Raw genomic sequence first — 13,726 nt, forward strand, 5'->3', positions numbered from 1 at the left:
ATGGCAGCTCCAAGATGTCCGCCTCTTGTTGGCTAATCTGATTCAGATTTAAACCCCCTATATCTGTCTTCCACTCCGAGTCTTCCGTTAATAACCGATGAAAGGCGTCTACTATCCCGGTCCTAATTGCATTCTCCTCTGACAGCCAAGCCCCCCTGATTTTAACTCTTCCCATGGTATTCCTTCTTCGGTGCGCATTTGCCATTCTATGAAAATACCCCGTATTTTTGTCCCCTTCTCTTAGCCACAGCTCCCTAGATAGCTGCCGCCAGTGAGTCTCTTCCAGCTTGACCCACTTAGCATATCCTTCTTTTGCTTCTTTCTTTCTAGAGAATTCCTCCTCAGACAGCCTCCTCTCACTTTCCACTTGGTCCCAATAGTCCACTTGCTGCAAGGCAGCCAGTTTATTACTCTCCAAATTCCCGAACACCTCCTTGTTCCAGATTTTAAGGTTTTGTTTAATTCCCTTCAGCTTTGTTGCCAATTTGTAGCTAGCCCTACCACTAACCGACATCCCCTGCCACCAATTCCTCAATAGCTCTTTAAAGCCTTCCACTTTTAGCCACATGTTCTCGAACCTGAAAGGTGAGGGGCCTCTTCTTTTGCCACCCCCCTCGATTGTAATTGGAAAGTGGTCTGATGTAGGCCTAGATAGCCTCTTCTGAGTCACATTGCTGAACTGGTCAAGCCAACTGGACGAGACCAGAAATCTGTCAAGCCTTGCCCAGGCTTGGTTATGAAGCCCCCCACTCCACGTGAAAATTCCCCCTTGAAGGGGAAGATCAATGAGCTCAAGGTCATCCATAACCTGAGCAAACCTCCTCATAACTGAGGTCACCCTCCCTTGCCTGCTTCTTTCTCCTTGCGCGAGAATAGCATTAAAGTCACCCCCAACACACCATGGATCACCCCAAATACCTCTCACTGCTCCGAGCTCATTCCAGAAACACTCCCTATCCTCTTTGTTGAAGGGGCCATACACACCCGTGAACACCCATATTGCCCCATTTTCCACAGTTCTAAATTTGCAAGAAACTGAGAACATGCCCTCCTCCCACTCCAACAATTCCAAAGACCTTTTGTCCCAACAAACCAGAACACCTCCAGCTGCACCAGCAGCTTCAATAGATCTCCAGTCTAAGAATCTCCCCACCCCTAAGCTTTTCGCCACCCCATCAGTCATTAACTGAATTTTTGTCTCCTGGATACACACCAAATCCACCCTCTGTTTTCTAATTACAGACTTAATAATCCTTCTTTTATTGATGTCATTTGCACCCCTCACATTCCAGCTCATTAGTTTGAGGTTCATTAACCCAACAGCAATTGGCCCCCTCTATCTTTCAAGGAATTATTCTTCTTTTCCTTCCCCTTGTATTTGACTGAGCATTCTAGCCTTTTGAGCTCCCTCTCAAATTTTGTTTTCTCCAATAATCCCTTGCTGTGTATCCTTTCCCGTCTTTTCCTTATTTTAGACAAGAAATCCAGAATCTCCCTCTCCAGTCCCTCTATTGAAAATCCCAACAGCTTGCTGAACTTAGCCAAGCTGCTTTCTTCCCAAATAGTCTCCTTCTCACTCCTTTGGGCCTGGGATCCAGACACGGCTGGTATCCAGTCCGGGTTTTGGACCTCTAAAGCATCGCCATTAATCGCAACTAAATCCCAACAGCCCTCTCTTCGCGCTGGCTCCCCCCCTGAAGCTGCATCTTCTATGTTGATTTCTTGCTGGCGGCTCACCCTTAAATCCCCAGAAAGGTCGCAATACTCCCTCGCCGGAGTCCGACCAAAAAGAGAAGAAGAAGAGGGAGAGGAATCCCCAACCCTAAGATTTAAAGAGGACCCATACCTGAGAGCTTCCTCCACGATCTCTCTCTCTGCCATGGAGCACAAGGGAGCCGGCATCTGCGTTCCATAGATCTCCTTCTCGCGACACTTGATAAAATCCCATTCCATTTTAAGACCCAAATCTTCTTCATGGTCTATGCCCATGAACTTTGCTTGCCTTTGGCCCAGAAGGCCCCCAGCCGAAACAGCAGGCCCATGGGCCAGGAGCGCCATTCCATCGGGGGCTTGAACCTCAGCCGGCCCACACTCTAGCCCACCTGCTTCCATTCCATCCCCTTTTGACAGAGATGGGCCTTGGGACACTGGCCCGCTGTCCCGCTTCAAGCCCACGAGACCAAGCCCCGATCCAGAGGAGCTTGACCCATCACCCGTTGGACCAGAGCTCTGTCGGGCCACCCGCCCGACATAGGCCCACTTTTCAAACACTTCTCCCCCCTCCCCTCCCACCTGCTCTCCCGTCACTTCCTCTGACCGGTGCTGCTCCTTGGTTCCAGCGCCCAGCTTCTCTCCCACGCACCAACCCGCGCGTGGAAAGCCATCACCCCTGACCTCCCCTTTTTGCCGTCCAGCATCTTCACGCCCATCCCCCTGGTTTCTTCTCAATGCCGGCAGGATCTCCCACCACAGGGATACAACGTACATCTCCCTTCCACCCCAATCTCCAACGAACTCGGCAAGAAGCCTCCGTTCATCTTTACCTTAATCCTCGCCCATTCCAAGTCCTCTTTCCTTTCTGTTTGAGGATCAATTCCTACGAAACCGCCGCACTCGTCCCCCACTTTCCTCAGAATCGACGGCACCCACAACGAGATTGGAAGCCCCAGGATCCTTACCCACGCATCTTTCCTCTCTTCATCCTCTGCAACGCATCCAAAGCTCGGACTCCACATCTCCAAGCCCAAATGGAATCCTCCCACTGATCTCTCCCCCGCGGCAAGAACCCACTTAGCTTCTTCCACCGTCTCAAATTCCATCAGAGCACAGCCCTTTCCCAATCTGGCCAGCCCTAACTTTCCTTTCAATCTCCACGCTCTTGCCGCTGTCCACCCCAGCCTCGTTAGATCTTCTTCGCGAGCCGAATTAGGGTTCCATTTCCCTATCAGACAATGCTTCAGTCTGTTCACGTTGCTCCGTATATCCTCCTCCTTCAGCTCTACTCTAACCCTTGCGTAGTCCCTTAACCCCGAACCCCTGGCCACCTCTGCATATGACCTACCTGACTCCCCTGGCCCTTGTTCCACTGCTTTTCCTTCGCGCCGAAATCCAGCCCACAAGAGGGACTCCATCAAAGACACCCATCCTCCCTTTTCCCCTCTCCCTTTTGGTATACAGATCCCAAATCTCCTCTTTTCCTGATCCGTCACCCCTAGGCAGATGAAACTCCCGGCCCTGTTAGTCTCTCTTACCAAGGAGTAGACCCTTCCTTTTTCCTTCCAACCTTTCTCCCATTTGCCATCTTTTCCGTCCTTCAAGCACTGTGTCAACCCTTCTAAGAGTAGACCCACACTCGCCGGCCCTAGCCGGACCCAAGACACTACCCCTCCCTTGCTCTCCGAGATAATGGCAAAGCTCTTACCATTTTTCTCCTCAGTTACTATTTCAAACTCCTTTGATTCCACCACGAAGCTCTTTCTCTTCCTCTTCCCTCGATTCTCCGCCCTGCTTTCCCCTTCTCCCCCTTCGCTCGCAGGATCGCCCTCGCTCTCTCTCTCTCTCATCTTTTTTCACTACTACAGCACAAGAATATTTGTTTAACTTAAGTTGGTATGTTTCTTTTAAGGACAAGAATCATAGAAAGGTTTGGCGGGCAGCTCCTCTCTGTTTATTTTGGACAGTTTGGAAGGAAAGAAATAGGATAGTCTTCGATAATGAGGCTTTGTCGACTCAAAGATTGAAAAACTCATTTGTTTGTAATCTCTTATCCTAGGCTAATTCTTCTATAGCTGTAGGCCCCTTATCTTTGTTTAACTTTGTGGATTGGTTGGGTTCTTGTTGAGGGCCGGTGAGTGCTTGTGTTTTTGTTGCTTGTTTTAGGTATCTCTTGTATACTCCCTGTATGCTCTGGGTTGCCTTTCAAGCACCCTTTCTCTAACATATATTTGTGCTTTTGCCTATCAAAAAAAAATATAGATAATAAGGCTTATGAATGCTTGTCTCATGCTATTGAGATGGATCTAGGACAAAGATGCACCTCTACACTAAAGCCAATGTGCATTCATTATGAATAAACAGGCAAAGTTAACTTTGTAGACTCCAAAGGAGAAAGTCACTCTTACCTCCAAAAGCAACAAAGTTAATAGGATTTTTTCCTGCTTAAGAGTTTGAAACTAACAGTAGGAAAAACAAGGATTATGGATGTGCTGTTACAGAGGACTGTAAAACATGGCCAACTTATAAATTTTCATGATTGTCCACAGGAAATCAGCTCCTATTGAGGGACTCCAAGGAGCCAGTTAGTGATGCTTTGCTTGTTTCTCTTTGTAAGGTGCCTTGTTAATAAATAATATTTTGCCCAAGAAAAAAAATGCAAAACCAACAGGCTTTTACAATTCTCTTATAGATTTGTTCTCACTTTTTCCTTCCTTGCAAGCATCAAAAGAGAACATGTGGTAATTGCAGACTCCAAAGCATACATTAACTTAATAAAGTTGTTTGAGAAAAATACCTACCTGTAGTCTCTATAACAATATGATCAAATTTCCCTTTCTTTTTATTGACCAATTCTGAAATCATCCTAACAAGATCACCCCTCACAGTGCAGCAGAGACAACCATTGTTGAGCATAATTATGTCCTCTGCCCCAGTAGTCTTTGCAGCAACTAGAGAGCCATCGATGTCGACTTCACCATACTGCAAAGTCAACAAAAGGATGTGAATTTAGATAACCCATTTCGATGATGGCACCACAAGCACCAGGTCTTAATTAACAACTAGTAAATTTTTAAACAAGACGAGCTTGAAAACTATCACAGTTTTCAGCAGAAAATCCCAAATCATTTTATTCCAATCCGCATAAATGCTGAATAAATTCATCACAATTGAGCAATTGAAGATTGATTCCATACCTCATTTTCAATCACTGCAATGCGTTTCCCGTGATCAGCAGTTAATATATGGTTTAGTAAAGTAGTCTGTTCAAAACCATAGAGAAACAGATCAATATTATTGACTGGTTTTTTTCCCCAAAAAAAAAAAAAAAGGAAATAATTCTCTAAAAGAATCGACATAAAGAAATAAAGAGAAAATGCTAACCTGAAAAAAGAATGAGAAAAGAACCTATCACTGATTTTTTTAAGCGTTTTTTTCATATGTTTTCTCCAGTTTTTTCAGGGAGTCAAATAGATTAGGGGAAGTATCATCTTTAAATTCTTGATAGATATTTCATTGTGAAACTTGGGGCAAATTTGAATAAATTCACTCTCATAAAATAATATCCTTTCCCCTCTAGTCCACAATATGTTCAAAAAATATTTCTAGGGAAAACTACAGTTATGGCTATGTTTGGGCACTGTTGTCAAGAACAGTTTTTTATTTTTGAGAACAAAAAAACATTAAAACACCTTTGGTTGTCAATTGTTCCCAAACGTGTTTTTGAGGATTGTTTTGAAAATAGATTGTTTTCTAATAACATATTTTAATTGTTTTCAGTTGTTTTCAGTTGTTTTTGGGGGTTGTTTTCTAAAGAATGATTGAAAATAAAGCATGCCAAATAAAAATTATTCTTAAGAGATACTTAGAAACAGAAACCAAGTTGAGAACATTTCAAATTCCTAGACAAACTTTTGTTCTAGAAAATATCAGAGAAGTGAAAACATTCCTAAATAGATCCTATATTTCCAACAAAAAGATTCACATTTTTAATGGAAATTCATAGAGAACATTTTGGGTTAAGTTGCAAAGGAAGTGGACACCCTAATATCTTGTATTTAAGCTGTCAAGAGCAAGTCCAGTGCTACTCAAGGTCTCAAACACTAGAAATATGTCACATGACAATCCTACTTTTTTTCAACCTCAAACAGTATCATCCTATCCAAAAACTACTTAAAATAAATTTCTCCTAGAAAATCTTAGCATAAACTATCTTTCTTGATATAAAGAGAAACCTAAAGGACTCCCTAGAAATTTTCTAGATCAATCCAAAACTTTTATTTGAAAGCCACTAGAAATACTATAAACCTAAATTCTATTGAATATAAAAAAAAAAGGAAGACAAAAACACAAGGAGTGCAAGAAGAGTAAAATCGAATGCATTTGAGGTAAAAGCAATATGTTCATTAAATGATAGGCAAAAGCAATATGTTGATTAAATGAACAAAGCCTAACCAACGGACGCACTAAAGTATACACAATGTATACAAGGGCATCAAAAGGCCCCACGAGGTCATAGTAAAGACAAAAAACAACTACCAGCCACAACCTAAAGCTCAACCAATCAATAAAGTCCAACATGAACAAAGTGTAATCTCCTATATACACCTTCAACCATCCCAAAAATTAAGCATAAACACTGCTTGATAGCTCGCTTTGCTTTGTCAATATTTTCAAAGGCCCTCCTATTTCTCTCCTTCCAAATGGTCAAAAAAAAAGAATAAAGGAGCAAATCTTCAAGATTTCTTCCTCTTTTTCCCAACAAAGGAGCCATGTCAGCTCAAGAGTGCTTTCCTTACTAAGGATTGCATCACCCACTCCATTCCAAACAGAGTGTAAATTATCTACCATAAGCTGACTACTTTTGAAGAGTAAGGAGAATGTGGTCAAGTATTTCTTACTTCTTCTATACTCAGCTAAAGAGTACTTTCCTTACTAAGGATTGCATCACATACTCTATTACTGAGTGTAGATCAACTACCACGAGATGACTACTTTTGAATAATAAAGGAGAATGTGGTCAATTGTTTCTTACTTCTCCTATGCACATGTTGCATCTATTCGGAATTTTCACCCCCTTCTTTTGAGTTGATCCACCACCAAAATTCTTCCCCACCCATTTTCCCAAGCAAAAAATCTAACTCTTAGTGAGATCCAAGGGTTCCATACAAGATAGGAAGGGAAAGCCTCCATTCTACCACAATGGTACACTACAAAACTCCTCATAGAGAGCATTTCCTTGTATGCAACAAGGAAGAGGATCTGACATTCAGTTCTATTTGTCCTTTTTTTTTTTTTTTTTTTTTTTTATAGGTAAGTTCTATTTGTATTATTTTCCAAGTTACAATGCCACATTAGCAAGAAGAAAAAGGATTGAGACAGGGCAAGTAATGGGCCACATTCAGCAGTCAACAAAAATCAGCTTCATCTTATAAAGAGTAGTTTTGGTAGTAACCCTGTTTGTGAGACAATGAAGAAATATTTCAAAGTTAGCACATGCAATATGGAAACTCAGAAAAACTAAAAATAATTGGAAATGATTATTTGGAACTTTTAGAAGACTTTCTACAAAATCCAGCGAAAACCAATAAACAACATGCTTCAAAATCTATCTTTTATGTTTATCAAGTCTTTTTCTCATAATTTTTCATAAACATTCTCTGAAATTTCTCAAATCATTCTTAAGTTTACAATTTGATTGAATCTAATAATAAATACCGGAATGATTTTGGTTCTATAATGACTTTTGCCTAAAGTTCACATTCACCATATGGCCTTTTCATAGTTCACATTCGCTTCATAAGATTCACACAAAGTCTTCCAACACATTTCTATTAGCTTGTAAATAATTTTCCTGTTCACATAGTCCATAAATTTTTCAGACTGCGCTGTTCTTTTGACAGGCAAATTAGAGATATATTAGATAGATACCAAACAAAAGACAGGTACTATGCAATGTAAACAGGGAGTATGCAAGGCACACACAAATGTGACAACTCAATATTTAAATAAATACAACAATAGGTGTGCTAGCATTCTGAAGAAATTGGCATAGAAAAAATACCCATCTTCCAAGAAACCCATGATCAAGCATAGACAAGGTCTTTCATTGCTAATTCTGACCGATCCTCCAAACCCTCAAAATTCCTCTTATTATGCTCTTTATATATGCATCAGACAAGAAAACAGTGCCAATTTTCAAACCTCATGCAATGAGTCCTACAGACTGCAATTCTCACTTCTGTTCCCATTGTTTTGCTCATTTATGTGCTTGTTTCTGGTAAATGAAGTTTGAACTTCGTTTTCATTCTAGAACATTCCACAAAACTTTCCACCATTTGCAATCTTCATATAATGTGGTGAAGACCTTAACTTTAGAACAATGTTCTAAGAATCGGACCAGACTAGTTGGACTGTCAACTGAAGCCTGATCTGGTCCGGTTGAGGCTTTGAGCTAAATTACATAATGAACCAGCATCGAATGTGGACCGCTGAAACGGTGGAGACCGGCCAGTTCTGGGCTCTGGGTTGGTCTTATTCACCACCAAAATGTAAGCCCAACCCATTATGCTGCCTAGTGAGCTCCACTATAGTCCCCCACCCCCCCACACGCACATTCTTGCTTGGCTAAATAAGGAATTTAAAGCCCATTTTATTCTCATCCACATCCGATGTGAGATGAGTTTAAGAACATTCATGAAAGAAACTCAGCTGGGAACTTAAACCTTGGACTTTGAGTTCAAAATATGGAAGAGGCACCACTTCAATGATTACAAATTATTGATCAATGTTGCAAACAAAACTACAATATTTTTTGTACAAAAAAAATTGTAATATTTATATTTAAATTATATAAGTAAAAACATATAGTAAAATTAAACAACTGAATTATCTTTCATTTTTAATATATTCACATTTAAACATTATATATTTTAATTAATAAAATTTAAAATATTAATAATTATTTATGGTTTAATTTGATAATATCAAGAATAAAAAAATAAATATTATTGATTTTTAATTTATTTATCTATATTTTAAATTTTAATTACTATATCAATTACATATTTATGACATCACTTATTCAATTTTGATTTAACCATCAGTCCGACTATTGAACCATGAAGCAGTAACTTTTCTGGTTCAATGACAAGTCCAGTTTTAAAAACATTGCTTTAGAATCACACACCAAATTGCTTTTAGTACATTTAAGCAACTTGATTAAATTCATTAGATACCATGTCACCATTCATAATTCTTTTTTTCCATGACAAGGTTTAACAATTGAGTTTGACATTCTTTCAACAAAACATTCTAATAGATATTCCAACACCCATTGATTTAATTAAAATAAATTCCAATCATCAAATCTTTGAAAATACTTAACTTATAAAATGGAATTCATTAGCTGACATGACTTGGTCTTTTAGGAACAAAATTTTTAAGTACATCCATGCCACATGACATCAACCTTATAGCATAAGCCCTTTAGGCCTAGCTAAGTAGTAAAGGGTTAAGGTAGGTTTGTGGTAGGTTTTAGGTTCAAGACCTACCAGGGACAAAAAGAGGAAAATTAAAAAAAAATACCTATCAAAAAAGAAAAAATTCAACCTCGAGGCAAATTTCAACTAGCAACTTATGCATCATAAATGGTAAAATATGTTGTAGGAGTACATTCTAGACTTTCCCCTTTTTTTGGAATATGAAACATGTACTTATTACAACATTTTTTTTTATATATATAGTTAAATTTTTGTCCCCATTAGGACTTGAACCTAAAACCTCCCACAAACCCTCCCATCCCTTTACCACTTGAGTCAGGCCTCAAGGGCATGTACTTATTATAACATTATATGAGCCATGTGCAACGTGGAATAACATCCTCACATGGATAGTTGTAAATGCAAAGTGTATAAAAGGAATTTCCCCTACAAAGAGAATAAATAAAAAAATATTTGTTGAACTACCAATTTTCCTAAAAGTTTAAACTTACTAGATTTGGGCCCACGATGTATATCACGCTCTTTAACACTCTCCATCACATGTGGTCCCATACCCACACATGGAGAAATACATAGGCCCAAAGGCAAACAACCACAATTAACCTCTTAAATGCGAGTTTAATATATTGCAGAAATCAATATATGTGGTGAGGCTCAAACAGATGACCTCCGGTAAGACAAGGCTCTCATACCATGTTGGACTACCAATTTTCTTAAAAACTTAAACTTGTAGGATTTTGGCTCACAATTTATATCATGTTCTTTAACAAGATTTTTATACAATATCCTTAGGTTTTACATGGTTACCAAAACCAACAAACTTGCTATTTGCATCCAGAAACTAGATTAGAATGACGAGGTTTTTTCTCTAACAATGAGACTAGTATAAGTAAAATTAGTTGCCCTTAAAGTTTTTCCACTCCTATACTAAGGATAGCAAAGAGAGTGGTTAAGAAAAGGAAAAAAAAAGCTTGTATCAAAGGCTAATGATTTTTAATACCAGTGAGATCTTCAAGATTTGGTTTTCTCTAGTCTTAATGAAAAAATTATGGGGGTGTAAGTTTTTTTTTTCCTATTTCTTATGACTGGTCATAGGAAAATAAAGTTCAGGAAGGATGATAAAATACAGAGTTCAGTAATGATAGCTTAAATTCATGTAATATTCATCGACCTCTCCAGCTTTTCAGGGTGCATTTGAATTCTCACCTACTCATGAAGTTCTACTCTTTTTATTTTCTCAACTATCAGAATTTAAGCTACCAAACAAACAGAAAAGTACCTATCATTAAAGCAATCACATCATTTCAAGGTAATACAAAGTTCCTAAACACGGATTTTAAACACCAAATCGAAGCCTACAGAAAACGCTATTGTATAATGTATACTTCTCTATCAGTACTATATAGCAGCAAAAGCTAAAGCTAAAGCTATCCTATATGAGGCCTTCATGGATTCTCAAAAGGCTTCTCCAAAAGAGACAATTCGTACGCCCCCAAATTTTCCTACAAATTAATAGAACTCCCAAAAATGCAATCCACATAACCCAGCAAAATCAACTGCATTTATGCTGTTATACAAACTACAAAGAATAAAAAAATTGAAAATTTTGAAACCAATGAATAATGGCAGTGCCCATCTCATTTCGAAACGAACACTAAAACGTGAGGACACCCCAATTCGCATATTAATTCTCCAGAACGAACAAAGCAAAAATGTTACCTTCCCAGAGCCCAAGAACCCAGTAATGATAGTCGCTGGAATCCGATCATCAGGGGGGATTTTCGTCAGCACATCGGAGCCCTCACTCTGCGTCGTCTGGGCCGCCACCGCCGAGAATCGACGGCGGTCCCCTGGGGCTTGGAGGAAACGCCAGCGACGGCAACAATCCTCCTCGAAGGGACCGGAAACGAATGAAAGTTGAGAGAATGGGAACCATAAGCCTTCGGCCTCCAAAGAAGGGGCAACACTGCGGTACGAACCCTAGGACGTGAAGCGAAGGTGAGAAAGGTGGTCGCGAGGTCGAGTGAGACGGCAGCCATAGGTTGAGAGTGTGGCTTTCGCGTCTGGGGGTTTTAGATTTTTAGAAGGACAGGCTTATCTATGGTTGTAGTTGTCGTCTCGTCTGTAGGATTTTGTAGATAGTTTTATGAATGCGCCTAGGAAAATGCCAAAGCAAACGTTGCTTCTAGATGTTTGTTATTAACCCAATTATAAGACAATTCTAATAATTTTGCATGTCACTTTGTCGGTGCATTTTGTGTTCGGCTTGACTATCAAGCCGATACAACCCATCTCAGATGCACCTCTTATTATTAAGGGAACGATTTTGACATGATTAAAAAAAAAACAAATTTTAATCAGCGAGAAAATTATAAATATGCTGAGATCACTTTTCTTTTCCAAGATTCGTTTTTTATATATAGCTAACAAGTTTTTCCACGTGTCATATCTTTATTGGTTTTGTCCATAACATCATATAATTGAAAATATTTTTTGAAATAAATGTTAACACGACTATTTCGAGTTATAATCATGATATACAAATATTTTATACAGATGTTTGATCGTCATCACGTTGTGCTTATTTTAAAAGGGATTAATTGATTAAAAACGATGAAAACATCTCAAATTTGTAAAACTAATTTTTCCTATTTTTGAACTTGAAGAGTAACTCATTTTTTACATAAATAACTTTTAACATTTTCATTATTTACATATGTATTTTAAAATAAATGATTACTTTTGTAAGAAAAAAGATGAGGATATTTTGGTCAAAAATTGAATTTTTTAAGTTGAAAAAAAATGAATAGTTTTCCAAAGTGGAAAAAATTTCATCCATTTTAATCGGTTATCTCTTTTAAAAATTGTATATGCATAATGATAACACTCTCAGTGGATTTTAAATAACATTCTAAATTATCATCAAATAATATTGCTCTGTTATTTCTCTTATTCTCTAAATAAATAAATAAATAAAGCTAGTTATATCGGACGAGACAATTCTTACCTTGAGCAAACATTAGGAAATCACTTTCAACTTGTTGCATTTTGTATTGTGAGGCAATAAAAATGAGAAGAGTTGCTGTATGGCATATCTATTAATAATTTAGATCATGATACCTACGACATGTATATTCATCCATCTTTGATCTGCTTACAAAGAACATAAAGTATGTAAAAGAAAAGAGTGAGATTATTTATCCTCTGTGCCCACACTTCTAATGTTCAGAGTCTCCTACACCTACATCCACTCGCGGAGCCAGCCAAGGCTCATGGAGGCCACATGACATGCCCACTCAATTTTCCAAAAAAATATTTCCTTACATGTAAAAAGTTTTTTAATAAATATGATTAAATAATATTACCAAAAAGATAATGATATATTATTTAATATTATTCATACTTATTTTTTCTCATTGATTCAATATTTTTTTCTTTTTATACTTATTTTTATGGTTGGTTTAACTAAATCATAAAAAATAATATTTATTTAGTTTTTATTAACTATTTATATTTTTATTTGAAAGTAAGATTTTTTTTTTCTTTTAATAACCGAAATCATGGCCAAGCCCTTACGACTTTCCATGGGACCCTAATCATCAGTAATAAGTTTGGAACCGAGAACCATGTGTCATTTACTGAAACCACATTTTCTAATATCCGCCCTAACCAACTAGGTTACCCTAACGAGTTACTTGGAAGTAAGAATATGATATAAGTCCATTAAAATATAACCATTAAGCTACTTGTGTTTCAATGATTTATAATATGAAACATGAGTTTAAAAAGAATACTTTACCTTCAACTATCTTATATTTAGTTATTTTAAAAAGGAAAAAATAAAAATAAAAGTATTGATTGGGTATCTATTGAAATCTTAATCTCATACTTTTGAAAGTACATAGAAAAATCTAGGCTTTTTGATGTAAGTATAAAAAATGAAATCAAAGTATAAATGAATGAGATCAAGTTCTAAGACAATAAGACCTTAAAGAACACACCTCTTTCATTTTAAAAAATATCTATAATAAAAATTATTGAATTCTTTAAAATAATTTAAATGTATTTGTTACGAAATGATTAAAAATTTCTAATGATTTTTTTTTCTATTTTTTAATTCTTTTGAAAATTTCTTTTAAAGCTTTTTTAAGTGTTTTTAGTTCGATGGTTGTTTAACTTGATACATTTCCATAATTAATATTTAAAATTATTTAATTATTTAATAATAATATAAAATGTCATTAATTACCTTACAATTTATGAATGATGGTTATATATAATATTTTTCTTCAATGCCCCCTGGCAAAAGTCTCTAGCTCCTGTCCACATCAAACCATAATCAAGATTCAATATATTGAAAATTGATAAAATATTGGTGATTGGATTTTTCAAAAACATCCCAACAGATCCAAGAAAATAATAATAATAATAATGTCGTTAACTATTTTAATTATTTACAACATGTTTTAAAAGAAATTATTATCTTTACAAGATAATAATAATAATGTCAT

General features: G+C 37.3%; 1 protein-coding gene across 1 annotated transcript in view; it reads right to left on the reverse strand.

Annotated features, from left to right (window-relative positions):
• Positions 1–11,507, reverse strand: part of LOC117921775 (P-loop guanosine triphosphatase YjiA-like) — a 44,177-nt gene extending 32,670 nt beyond the window's left edge. Inside the window, exons 1-4 of the mRNA XM_034839734.1 lie at positions 11,457–11,507; positions 10,935–11,195; positions 4,911–4,976; positions 4,515–4,695 (exon numbers count right to left, since the gene is read on the reverse strand). Coding sequence (XP_034695625.1) covers positions 4,515–4,695; positions 4,911–4,976; positions 10,935–11,195; positions 11,457–11,507 — 559 coding nt within the window. The remainder of the gene's footprint in view (positions 1–4,514; positions 4,696–4,910; positions 4,977–10,934; positions 11,196–11,456) is intronic.
• Positions 11,508–13,726: the final 2,219 nt, after the last annotated feature.

This window comes from Vitis riparia, chromosome 9, assembly GCF_004353265.1.
Source record: "Vitis riparia cultivar Riparia Gloire de Montpellier isolate 1030 chromosome 9, EGFV_Vit.rip_1.0, whole genome shotgun sequence".
Lineage (NCBI taxonomy): Eukaryota > Viridiplantae > Streptophyta > Magnoliopsida > Vitales > Vitaceae > Vitis > Vitis riparia.